The following is a 12,169-nucleotide window of genomic DNA, read 5'->3' as shown; positions in this document are numbered from 1 at the left end:
ATATTTTGATAAATCTTTTTAAGAATAAATATTTTCATATATTTTCTTAAGAATAAGTTAGACAACTTATGATTTGTTCTCCTTAATTTTATATTATAAGATATTTTGTAATTATGAGTAATAATTATTGTTCCAAACATTATTTACAAGAATAACAATAGTGAAAGGCAATAATCCGTTTTTTCATGACATAATTAACCTTTTTTTTCTCATTCTTACTTGAGGTTTTCCTAGTTTCGTAATTTTTGTTCTTGGTTTCGTGACTTCGCTCATCATTCTTCTTCACGATCCCAATTCATTGTCTTGGTTTGTGGTTCCTATCCGTCGCTCTGTTTGTGATTCCAGGCTTCTTGTTTTTGCTTTAACAACGTTGTTGCTCGTTCTTTTGACAATCACCATGACTCCCCCAAAGAGAAACAATTCTTGTGTTCGCTTTACCGACAAGAGTTATTTTGTTTGAGAATTTCAATTCAAGATGTATGTCAAAAGGAAAGGATTATGGGGTAACTTTTGGATGGAATATTGTTGCCACCCAAGGAGGAAGCTACCTTCATTACATGTGAGGTGAAAGATGCTCAAATTGTTTCTTGAATGCTTAGCACTATTGATTCCCAAATAATCAATAATTTGTGCTCTTGTACAACTGCTTAACAAATATGACATTATATGAAGCTCATTTACATCAAAGACAATACGACCAAGTGTTTTCAGTTGGAATGGGAGACAGCCAATTACAGACAAAACACTACCATTTTATATGTTGATGTTCCCCAAACTTCATGGTTTGTTGTTCAAGAAGTTTACAACATTAGTAAGCGCAATTAGTTTCTCATGAAACTTTGTTTCGAGTGTGAGGCTGTCAAAAAGTTTTTTCTTGAATAAGATTCTTGTTCCATCTTTGGATGCATGTGTTGATGAACTTCTTATGAAGAACAATGTTTGCTTACCCAAGGATCCATGACTCATGATGCTACTCTTTTTGAACCTGCTTTACTATGTTGCCCACAATAAAAGTAAAGGTCATGATATGCGACAAGTCCAATGCTTTTCGTGCAAACAATTTGGTCATATCACTCTTAATTGTCATAAGAAGTTTTTCAATTATTGTAAGTGTTAAGACAAGATTGTCGAAAAAGAGACTAAATTGTTTAATAACTCAAATTTTGAAGTTTAACAAACAACATTTAACGAAATATCGTTTAGGAAATATATTGTGCAAGCAAAGTGCATTTCAAAACATCTTTATTAAACACTTGTAAGATAAACAATGATTTGTTAATTATAAAAGAATAAACAATATTTGACAAAAGTACGACCTGCTCTACTATGTTGCCCACAATAAAAGTAAAGGTCATGATATGCGACAAGTCCAATGCTTTTCGTGCAAACAATTTGGTCATATCACTCTTAATTGTCATAAGAAGTTTTTCAATTATTGTAAGTGTTAAGACAAGATTGTCGAAAAAGAGACTAAATTGTTTAATAACTCAAATTTTGAAGTTTAACAAACAACATTTAACGAAATATCGTTTAGTGAAATATATTGTGCAAGCAAAGTGCATTTCAAAACATCTTTATTAAACACTTGTAAGATAAACAATGATTTGTTAATTATAAAAGAATAAACAATATTTGACAAAAGTACGTCTCGTGAAAAAAAGTTGTAAACACTATGTATCTTATCAATTGATACTACTTTGAAAAGAACAGACTTACATAATATTACAAATCATGCTTCAACACACTATCAACATATAGAACATTAAATGCATGAACGTACTATACCTTATCTGCTCTATTTTTTTCTCTCTTTATGTATGTAGATATTGACAATAGTAAGATCTACTCAAAAGCACTACACATGGATCAGAAAGATGTTGTGAAATATGAAGACATTCCTAAAATGTTTTCTTAAAGTTTTATATCCTGCCATAGCTGTACAAACTCTCATTACGAAAGCAATGCTACTCTTTCCAACGCGTAAAAAAGTACAAATCTTTGTACGAAAAGTCATATACTCTCAAGAAGGTCAATTCTTTTTAAATAAGGATATCTCTCGAAGAAAACTATAGAAGTACTCACATAAAATAATAAAATAATGGAAGAGAATAGAAGAATGTAATTAATTTGAGGAAGGATGTTAATAAGTAATTAATTTGTCTTCTTAAATATTTTGATATGAATTCATACATTAATTTATGTCAAAATAGAAATTAATTTGTTTCCTTAAATATTTTAATATGATTTTTTAAAAATAAACTAGACAATTCATAGATTAATTTGTTTTCCTTAATTTGAGATTGTAAAATATCTTGTAATTATGAATAATAATTGTTGTAAATAGTGCTGTCATTATTTATAATAAGAATAACATTAATGGAATACATTTTTCATGACAATACCAAAATTTGGATCCACATAGCTGAATGCCACCCCAAGGCTGAAAACCAAAGTACACAATTGAGAATTCGGTTCATTAAGCCAAATTCTAAACTTGCGAAGTAAACATGTTTAATTTAAAAGATAAAATGCGGGATCTATTAGGGATATTTTTTAAAAAAAATTGGGTTTATTTCTGGAAAAAAAATCCAATCTTGATAGACTATTATGTATGAAATTGCAATTCTTTACTCCTTCCCCAATTAGTGCAATTAACCTAGACCTTAGAAAAGTCAGGATTCCTACTAGGAGACAGACCTCCTACATCTAACAACTCAAATTTAATATGTTGAAACAATGAATTGTCGAAAATTGGTTAAACCAGCTACAGAAACCTCTTCAATATTTTCATACTTGTTCAACTAGTTTTAAAAGCACATTTTAATCCCAATGGGCGAGATGGACCAGATGGTTTAGAAGTTTCAAGATTTATGCAATTCATATAGATTTGACTTAACAAATCAGGCCTTAGAATGTTATGTCTTAAATGAGTCTGTTTAAGGCCAAATAAATAATAGGTAAGTAAAAAATATATCTTTCTTGCCGATCTGCTTGAGAAATTCCTTACAAATATTTAGCTTGGCTATACTCTTAGAGCCAGGTAAACACTTTAATGCATAAATTTTAACAAGATCTGATCTGCTTTGAAAGTCATTAATCCAAAAGTACCATTTGGGCTCCAAGCATCTTTTAACTTTAGAATCGAGATGATTCGAGACAACTTCATGATGATACATGGAAAACCATACAACACAGGTACTATTTTAAACAAATTAACACAACTTACATATAGGCTAAAGCATGATTGCACCTACTCACTGAAATGTTGTCAAAAAAATCATCCCCAGACAGATCATAAAAATGAAAAACATGAAATAGATTAATGTTAGATGGCCACTATTGCATATTATCATGTAATTGCCTACAAGAAGAAACAGCCAGAAGGGTAATCCGAAGACCCTAAGAGAAGCAGATCTTTCAAATTAGCAAGATGAAAATGTGAAGACTTCTTTGGTATCTGGAAAGTTTGATCATAGTTGGTGCCACCTTACAACTAATTAGACAGAACATCAGTGTTGTCATGCCGCTGTTTGTCTTGTAAAATGACCAGCATTATGCATGTGTGATACTACTGAGTGAGGAAATTTTCATCATTACTCATTAATAAGTGGATATATAGACAAATGCACAATAACTACTTTTCCCTGGTGTTCTTAGAGAATTGAAAGCAGTAGCCATTACGATGGAAAAGAAAATACGTGGGTTAGTGAAGGCTTGAACCAGAAACAGAATCATTATGGAGGCTTCAACCAGTAACACAATCCCCTAGTCTTAAGAAACTGGGTAAGAAGCCATCAAGCTAGTCAAGCACAATCTTTGGCTCTAAAATAACCCTGTCCAGCATTATAAGCACAAGCATAAATGTACCAGATAAAATCAACTGCTAATAACTTTGACTTCCAGTAAATTAATTGTAAAAGAGACATAAACCACTCCACAATGCCCTGTGTTCCAGACAGACATATTGATCTCTATTGGGACCATTGTGGAGAAATAAAGACGTATAATATTTGACAGAGAAGATAAAAATGTTTTCTGGTATGTTTCTTTCTAGGTTAACATTCATCTTAATAGATTTTTTCACAACAAAGCCATAATCAACTAAGCATTATAATTGTAAAGATATCGCTTGCATTATAATCAACTTATGCCAAAAAATGAACTTACCCTCATTAATGTGAGAAGTACAGACTTCAAATGCAATAATAAATAGAATAAACAACTAGCAGCACGCTATGCAACTATTTCTGTAGACTCTTCCATAGTAGAAACCATTCAGAGTTTATCTCGATCATTATATATTTCACAATCTGCAGGCAGATCAAACATGTAACCATGAATCCATAAACTAGGTGAACAAAAACAATAAACAAGAAAATGCAATTAAAAAGGTTAAACATTGTTTTTAGGAATGAATAATAAATAATACATATACGAACATAGTAATAGTCCTTTTACATGTCAAGCAATCCCAAACTGCCATGGATTGTCAGTTTGCTCACTTTTTCATAAAGAATGATATTCATTAAAGCTTTTTGATTGAAACCACATTACATAACCACCTCTGACTTAAAACCAAAATCTTAAAGAGAATATAAGTTTATTGGTCTGTGTCCTTTGTTCACTGCTAACTTACACATTTGGATTCCCAATACATTTCCATTTCCATACACAAAAAGACCAAAGGTAAACATTTTCCCCAAAAGCATGTTTAATCTTGACTAAAATGAGTAAGCAAAAGTGTGTGAACTAATGAATATCCAAACATAAAAATTAAAATGAATTAAAAGTGGAAAATAAAATGAAATGAAACCTCTTTCAGATTTGTTGAGTAATCTTGACCCTCTTGTTAGACCCAAACGCCCTCCCAATGGAATCAACGATCCTCCGCTGCGAATCCACAATCATCTGGATCCGCTTCTTCTCCATCTCCAACCTACACCTTTCAGTTTCCTTCATCATTTCCATCTTCAAACTCTCCATTCCAATAAACCTCTCAGCGAAAGCCCTAATCTCCGCCGGCAACGCCAAAACATCGTCGTCGCGATCGTCATCGTCGTCTTCGTCTCGTTCTTCTTCAGCACGCTCCCTCAAAAACCCTCTTTCACCGCTTTTCATTCTCACGGGCCTCTCGCCGAGAATACAGTTAATACTCTTCGACTTCACAAAGCTCTCATCGCCATTATTGCCGTTCCGATAAGTGCCGTCGTCGTCGGGATCTGAATCGGTGTCGTTTTGGAACGGGGCGAGGGCGGAGATGGGGAGGGGACCGCATTCGAGGTCCTCCATGAGAGCGTTGTACTGCCAGGCGGCGGGACGGAGCGTGGCGGCGACGTGTTTCTTTTCGGCGCGGTGGCGCTGGCGGAGCTTCTCCATCTTGTGGCGGCACTGGAGGGCGGACTTGGCGGGGTACGCGAGGTCGTAGCCGCAGCGGGCGGCGACGATGACGGCGACCTCCTCCCACTGGTTGTGGCGGAGTGGGCCGCGCTTGAGCGCGTACCACTTCTCCTGGTAGGCGCCGATGAGGTGGACAGTTTCTTGGTGGGTCCAGGGGATGGGTTGAGGCTTCTTGGTCGGCGAAGCGGCGTCGTTTGGGGTGGCCATGATGAGAGAGGGTGTGGTGTGGTGTGGTGTGTGTGGTGGGTGTTTTGGGTTTATAAAGGTTGTTATTATTGGAGTGGGTGTGAGAAATTGGAGTGGTGGGTGTAAGGAAAGGTGTTGGTGGGTTTGGTTGACATTTGGTGGCGGCGGTTGGAGTGGAAGCGTGGGTTGGGGTGGTGACGGTGGATAGTCATTCCATCCATCATATTCTTCACCATGGACACATGCTGCTGTGGTAAAAGATGCTATTAAATTTAAATATTTTATTAATACCTGTGATATATATTTTGTAATTTTGTGTAGTACTGTTTTATCATCTCACATATTTCTTGGAGAGATTTCGTTACAAAGTATCCTACACAGTGTCCAATTATTAATCAAAAATTGCCAACACATAAAAAAGCACTCAGGAGATTTTCCTATTGTATGTAGTGAGAGACTACAAATTGTATCATATGAACAACATTGATTATCCAATAGAATGAGATGAAGAACAATAATATTAGGAAGTATTATAATTAAAGGCTTGAGTTCGAGAGATTGATTTTAACTAATCATATAGAATATATTATTTACTAAATCTTTAAGTAAGATATTAATATAACCATCAATAATATATATATATATATATATATATATATATATATATATTATATGGTTGAAGATCTCTGAACTCTAATTATAATTTTTATTGAGTTATTTAAGATAACGACATGATAATGTTTATTGGATATCATAGTATGTAGTCAATAAAATAACTATTAGATATTTTATGAATAGATCATTTAGTTAGGCATCGAATATCGGGTACCAAGTAGGGCTGGGCATAATTAACTTAACTGCACTAAACTATAGATTATCTATACTATATTAAACTATAAAAACTAAACTATTTTTACTAATAACTAAATTATACCATGTTGTGGTTCAGTTTTAAAAAACTGAACCTTTATAGTTACAGTGCAGTTAACTGCATAAACTATCTCTTTTATGTTTATCTTCTACCATGCTTTGTGGTAAAGTCTTTTTCTATCATTTTTTTTTTCAATCATCGATTCACTATGGTTATAAATATTTTTTGTTGATGGTCATGTTGACGTTCTATTATTACAATTTTAGATTTAATTTTCTCATATTAAACTTATAAGTTTTTATTTCTGATTTAATTTTAGCATCTTACCTTAATTGGGGATTTTTTATTTAGTTAATTTTTGTATTAATTAGTTGTTCTTAAGTTTAGACAATCCACAACATAATTAAATTGTAATGATAAATAATTATAGTAATGATAAATAATTTTTGTATTAATTTTTGTATTAATTAGTTGTTCTTAAAAAGTTAACTATTATTATAATAATTATTAAAATAAAATGATATTATTAAATTTATACTAAAATAATTATCTATTTTAAAAAAAACTAAATTTTATTATATTGTAATTATATTTCAAAAACTGGTAATTATTTTTATAACTTAATAAAATTAACTATAATTGTAAAAATAAAAAGATAAAAGTACTTATGTAAATAATTATAAAATATAATATTATATATATATATATATATATATATGAGAATTCAGAAAAAGGTGAGAAGAGAAGAAAGATGAGAGTTTTTATATTAAACTAGATAATTGTCAAAATAAAAATATTTCGAATAACGCAAAACAGAGATAAACAGAAATATTTTTTAGAGATTAAGTTTTTAATCTATATAAAATAATATATAAACAAATTTATATTATTAAATTAAACTATATTTAATATGAGAATCAAATTTTAGACATTTTATATTTTAAAATTAATAATAAATAGTAATGATAAATAATTATAGTTATTAATTTAATTTTAATAATATGATAAAATAGTACCAATAATATTTCATTAATTTTTTTAAATTTTTTATTATAATTATTTACTAATTCTAATTATATATATTTATAATTTAATTTTTTTAAATGCTGTGATGTTATTGAATATTAATTTATTTGTTTGTAATTATTAAAAAAAAATCAAATTGAACTAATTCTTTTAACTCTATCGATGATTAGCCATTGACAGTTGTACTAGTGCAAAACTACATTTATTTATTAGAAAAAGGTGCATTATAGTTAACTGAATTGTTTTGTAGTTAACTGAACTAAAAAGTAGTTTAGTTCAGTTTTTGTGAACTATTTTCTAGTGCAGTTCAGTTTTTTTAAACTATTTTATAGTTAATTGTAATAGATTTATAGTGCAGTGCAAATAGTGCAGTTTGCCCACCCCTAGTACCAAGTACTATTTAGTACTAAAGAGTGTATTTATTTTGATAACAACTTTGTTCAACAAGTTAGAGTATTGTCTACTAGTATTTTCTTATGTCTGTCGGAAACATTTTCGAGTTGGATAACTTAGCTAAAAATAGGTTCAGTTTCTTATAGCTAAGTTGGCCCATTGGACCTCTAGATCATCCAATGGGCCTATAATTGTGGCCCATTCAAATGGGAGCCTATGGTCAACAAGGTACGCTTACGGAAATCAACGTCCACCGCCTGGGCGCTCTAAATGGGGCGCCTAAGCGTCGTGTTACGCGGGTCAGGCACAATTCTTGCTCTGTTTCGACTCTTTTGGACCGGGCCCTGTTTTTACTCTTTTCCGACTCTATTTAAAGGACCTAGACGCTCTAGGTTTTTTCATCTCTGGCTGGAGCAACACAACAACACACTCTTCTACCCTCTAAAGACAGATTTGGAGGCGGGAGCTTCCTCTTCTACTTTTAGGGTTTTACTATCTCATGTTTTTCTATTGTTCATCTAGTTTCTCCATGTCTATGGGGAACTAAACTCTATTTGTTGTTGGGGAATGATGTAACCTTGTGAACTCTCATGTATTTGAATTGATTCTTAATATATATGATTTATTCATTAATTGTTAGAGAATTCATTTGTTTCAATGCTTGCTCTATTTAACTCATTTAGTAGCATGATTTATGAATTGCATGAGTGCTGGGAGGTTCCTTACAATTCAGGTTCTTGTTGAATTTTCCCAAGGGTAATATTTCTCAGGGATGAGGGTATGAGTACTTGGTCGTCTTAAGCTCTTGATCTTCAGACTTAATTTTCTAGGAACGTTAGGAATTGCACGAACTAGGAATTAAGGCAAGCTTATTGCGCCGAGGGATCGGGTTCTAAGTAATTTAGTGAGTGACGTTAACATTAATACATAAAGAGGAATTCTTATATACATGAGAGGGAACTTGATGAAATCTAACCCCAACAACATATTCATCTCATATTAAACAACATCCGTCCATCTTTGTGTTACTCTACTATTGCTCAATTTGCATTCATATTTAATTTTATGTCTTTGCATTTGAAACCAACAATCGTGTTTTATTTAAGTCTTAATTAATTGAGTTATCACACAATTGTTTAGTGCCAAGAGTCTTCAGGGATACTATACTTGGTCTTACCATTTTATATTACTTGTACGATTAGGTACACTTGTCGATCTATCAACAAGTTTTTGGTTTCGTTTCTAGAGATCAAAAATATTGTTAACAAGTTTTTGGTGTCGTTGTCGGGGACTCATGGTTTAAACTATTCTATTTGTGTGATTCTTAATTAATTTTGGCTTTACTTTATTTTACTTTATTTTATTTGATTTTATTTTAGTTTATTTTTGTTTCTTTTATTTTTATTTTTGTGCTAACAATATTTTCTAGGATTTTGTGTCTAATGCTTGCAGGATGCAATTCGGACAAGAAATTAATTATATGGGCACTCAATTCTACCAAGGTACTTTCAACCACTGGTGGAAACCTCACTCAAGCATAGATCAAAGTCAATTAAGACATGGTGTCGGACAATTTTATAGAGAACCACAACAACAATGGCAGCAACAACTCTCTATATCAGAAAGATGGGCTAAGATAGATGACACACTTCAACAGTTAATGAGATGTCTGATTCTCATTACAAAAGCACTCAAGCTGCCGAACAATTTGATAGGCTGCCACAACAACAATGACAACAACAACCCTCTATATCAGAAAGATGGGCTAATATGGATGACACACTTCAATAGTTCATACAAATGTCTGAGTCTCATCGTAATAACACTCAAGCAGCATGCAGAAGGATGGAGGCACATTGTAGGTTCATAATTCAGAAGCTGGATGATTTTGGGGGCAATATGGAAGTTAGCCCTAAAGAGGAGTGCAACGCCGTTATCACTGAGAGTGACAAGTTTTTAGATGAGAAAAAAATAGAGATAAAAGAAGAAAGTTTGAGCAAAAAAAGAGAAGGATGTAGAGGAAAAGAAAGAAAAAGAAGAGAGTGAGAGAGAAAAAAAGGAGAGGGAAGAAGAGGAAGAAGATGAGAGAAAAGAAAAAGAAAGTTTGAGTGAAAAAGAGAAAGATATAGAGAAAGAAGAAGAAGAGAGTGAGAGAAAATAAAAGGAAAAAAATAGGGAAGAAAAGAAAAAAGGAGAGGAAGAGGATAAGGAAAAAAGGAAAGAATTATATGAAAAACATCTTCCTTACCCAAAGAATTATTCTAAGGAAGAGAAGGAAAGACAGTTTGAGCAATCCATGGAAATCTTCATGGAATTGGAGATTAAAATTCCTGTGACTAAGACATTGCAACAAGTACTCGATTATGTTAACTTCTTGAAGAAATTCAACAAAAAAAGAAAAAGTCGAGAGGAAGAAACAATTGAGGTACAGAGCAATTGTAGTGTGATCTTGCAGAAGGCACTTCCTCCAAAAGCTAAAGATTCGGGAAGTTTCAATATCCCCTACACTATTGGGAGTCATGAAAGAGGGAAAGCCTTAATTGATTTAGGGTCCAGTATCAACTTGATGCCCTTATCTGTACTTGAAAAGATTGGTGGTCTTGAAGTCAAGCCTACAAAGAGGAAGTTGCTGAAGATAAGTTGGTGTGGAGGCAGAAAGGAGAACACCAAGATTAAAGTTGGAATTGGGTGATCCAGATTGAGCTTAATGGTGTCAAGCTAGTGACGTTAAAGAAGCGCTTGCTAGGAGGCAACCCAGTCTCTAAATTTTTTTATCTTTTATTTTGTTTTATATTTTTATTTTATTTTTTCTTTTTAATTCACATGTGTGGTTTGGATTTGATTTTTTTTGTGTTTGAATTTTTTTTAGGTTATATGTTGCTTCTGATGGCAGTAATGACAGCATCTACTGATGGATGTTACTAACAACATCTATTGATGGATGTTATGATGATGAAGACTAGGTCAAGCTAGTGACGTTAAAGAAGCGCTTATTGGGAGGCAACCCAGCTTTCTAAACTTTTCCTTTTGATTATTTGTTTTGTTTTTGTACTTTGATTGAATGAATTATTCTGCTTTGATTCAACTGTGATTGTTTTGTGATGAGTATTGCTTTGTGAGATTCTGGTGTATGGATTGATGTTGGGATGATGCATGACGTGATAATATGCAGGTGATGGCTCACAATATATGAAACATGTGCTTGAGGTAAAACTTGATTGAGACACTGAGCAAGATGTTTTTCTGAATTCTGGAACTTGAGAGTTTACCTGTGTGAGTTTTGGGCTTCAGAGTTGTTGTAAATAATTGCTATTACTTTGGATGCATGAATGATTTTGCCCAAATTTTCTATGATTGAACTACTTGCTTGCATGTTTCATATGATCAAGGCCATCTTTTGTTATCCCTTATTCTTTTAGCCTTCAAAGAAAATTTTGTCCATTAAAAAGAAAACAATTTGTTTTACCCTTTGAACCTTGAGCCTTATGCATGTTTTGAAAACCTTGTTTGAAATTCTTTAACTTGAATTGAGTTAAGAATATTTGTGAGGTATTGAAAAAGGTTCAAGTTTAGGGTTGCTGGTAAGCAACCCCACTTATCTAGGTAGTGAGCAATTGAAAAGCAAAAGCAATTGGAAATCAAAAGAAAAGAAAATTAAAAGAAAAAGAAAAATTAAAAGAAAGAAAAAAGAGCTCACTGCAAGGGAAAAAGGTTGGGAAAGATCTTCTTGAAAAGAGAACCTGTGTGTAATTGTTAATTTCATAAATATTTCTCTTAACTCAAGGATTTTGCATTCCAAAAAAACCAATTCCCTTCTTAGCCCAGCCAAGTTACAATCGATGAAAAACACTTGTGATGAAAACTTGCTTGTGCGTATGTTTGATTGTGGTTAAATGAAAGACAAGGTTAATTTGTGTGACATTGTGATAGCAGAGTGAAAAAGATACCAACACTATACACCTGTGAGTGAGTGATACACTTTTGAGTGCTTGAGTGATACACTTTTGAGTGCTTGAGTGAAACACTTTCTTTGGTGAGGAATAGTTCTTTGAATTTCTGATTGCATCTCTGTTTGGTTGATTGATCATTCTTAAGGATAACATTTGTTGAAGTACATGAGCATTACATTGATTTTGATTGAATTAAGGCATTTGCACATCTTGACTGAGATCTTTATACTGAATTAGTAAAAGTGATTTCTTGTCTTGAAAGGAAAAGTTTTTGAAACATGTTGAGTAATTGTAGTGATTGTTCTGAAAAGCTAAGTTACATTTTGTTTTGCTTGAGGACAAAAAA

General features: G+C 32.6%; 1 protein-coding gene across 2 annotated transcripts; it reads right to left on the bottom strand.

Moving 5' to 3' along the window:
- Positions 1-3,576: 3,576 nt before the first annotated feature.
- LOC108346948 (trihelix transcription factor ENAP2) lies at positions 3,577-5,855 on the bottom strand. Of its 2 annotated transcripts, XR_001833823.2 has the most exons (3): positions 4,814-5,855; positions 4,168-4,310; positions 3,577-3,833 (listed from the first exon to the last, which is right to left on the bottom strand). XR_001833823.2 is itself a non-coding variant. In XM_017586023.2 (2 exons), exon 1 carries the CDS (start codon positions 5,602-5,604, stop codon positions 4,819-4,821), a length of 786 nt encoding a protein of 261 aa, XP_017441512.1. In that variant the 5' UTR covers positions 5,605-5,855; the 3' UTR covers positions 4,032-4,310; positions 4,814-4,818. The 2 variants fall into 2 exon arrangements, 1 of the variants encoding a protein (XP_017441512.1); XM_017586023.2 differs by lacking the exon at positions 3,577-3,833 and having other exon boundaries at positions 4,032-4,310.
- Positions 5,856-12,169: the final 6,314 nt, after the last annotated feature.

This window comes from Vigna angularis, chromosome 9 (assembly GCF_016808095.1).
Source record: "Vigna angularis cultivar LongXiaoDou No.4 chromosome 9, ASM1680809v1, whole genome shotgun sequence".
Lineage (NCBI taxonomy): Eukaryota > Viridiplantae > Streptophyta > Magnoliopsida > Fabales > Fabaceae > Vigna > Vigna angularis.
This window is presented reverse-complemented; position numbering and strand designations above follow the sequence as displayed.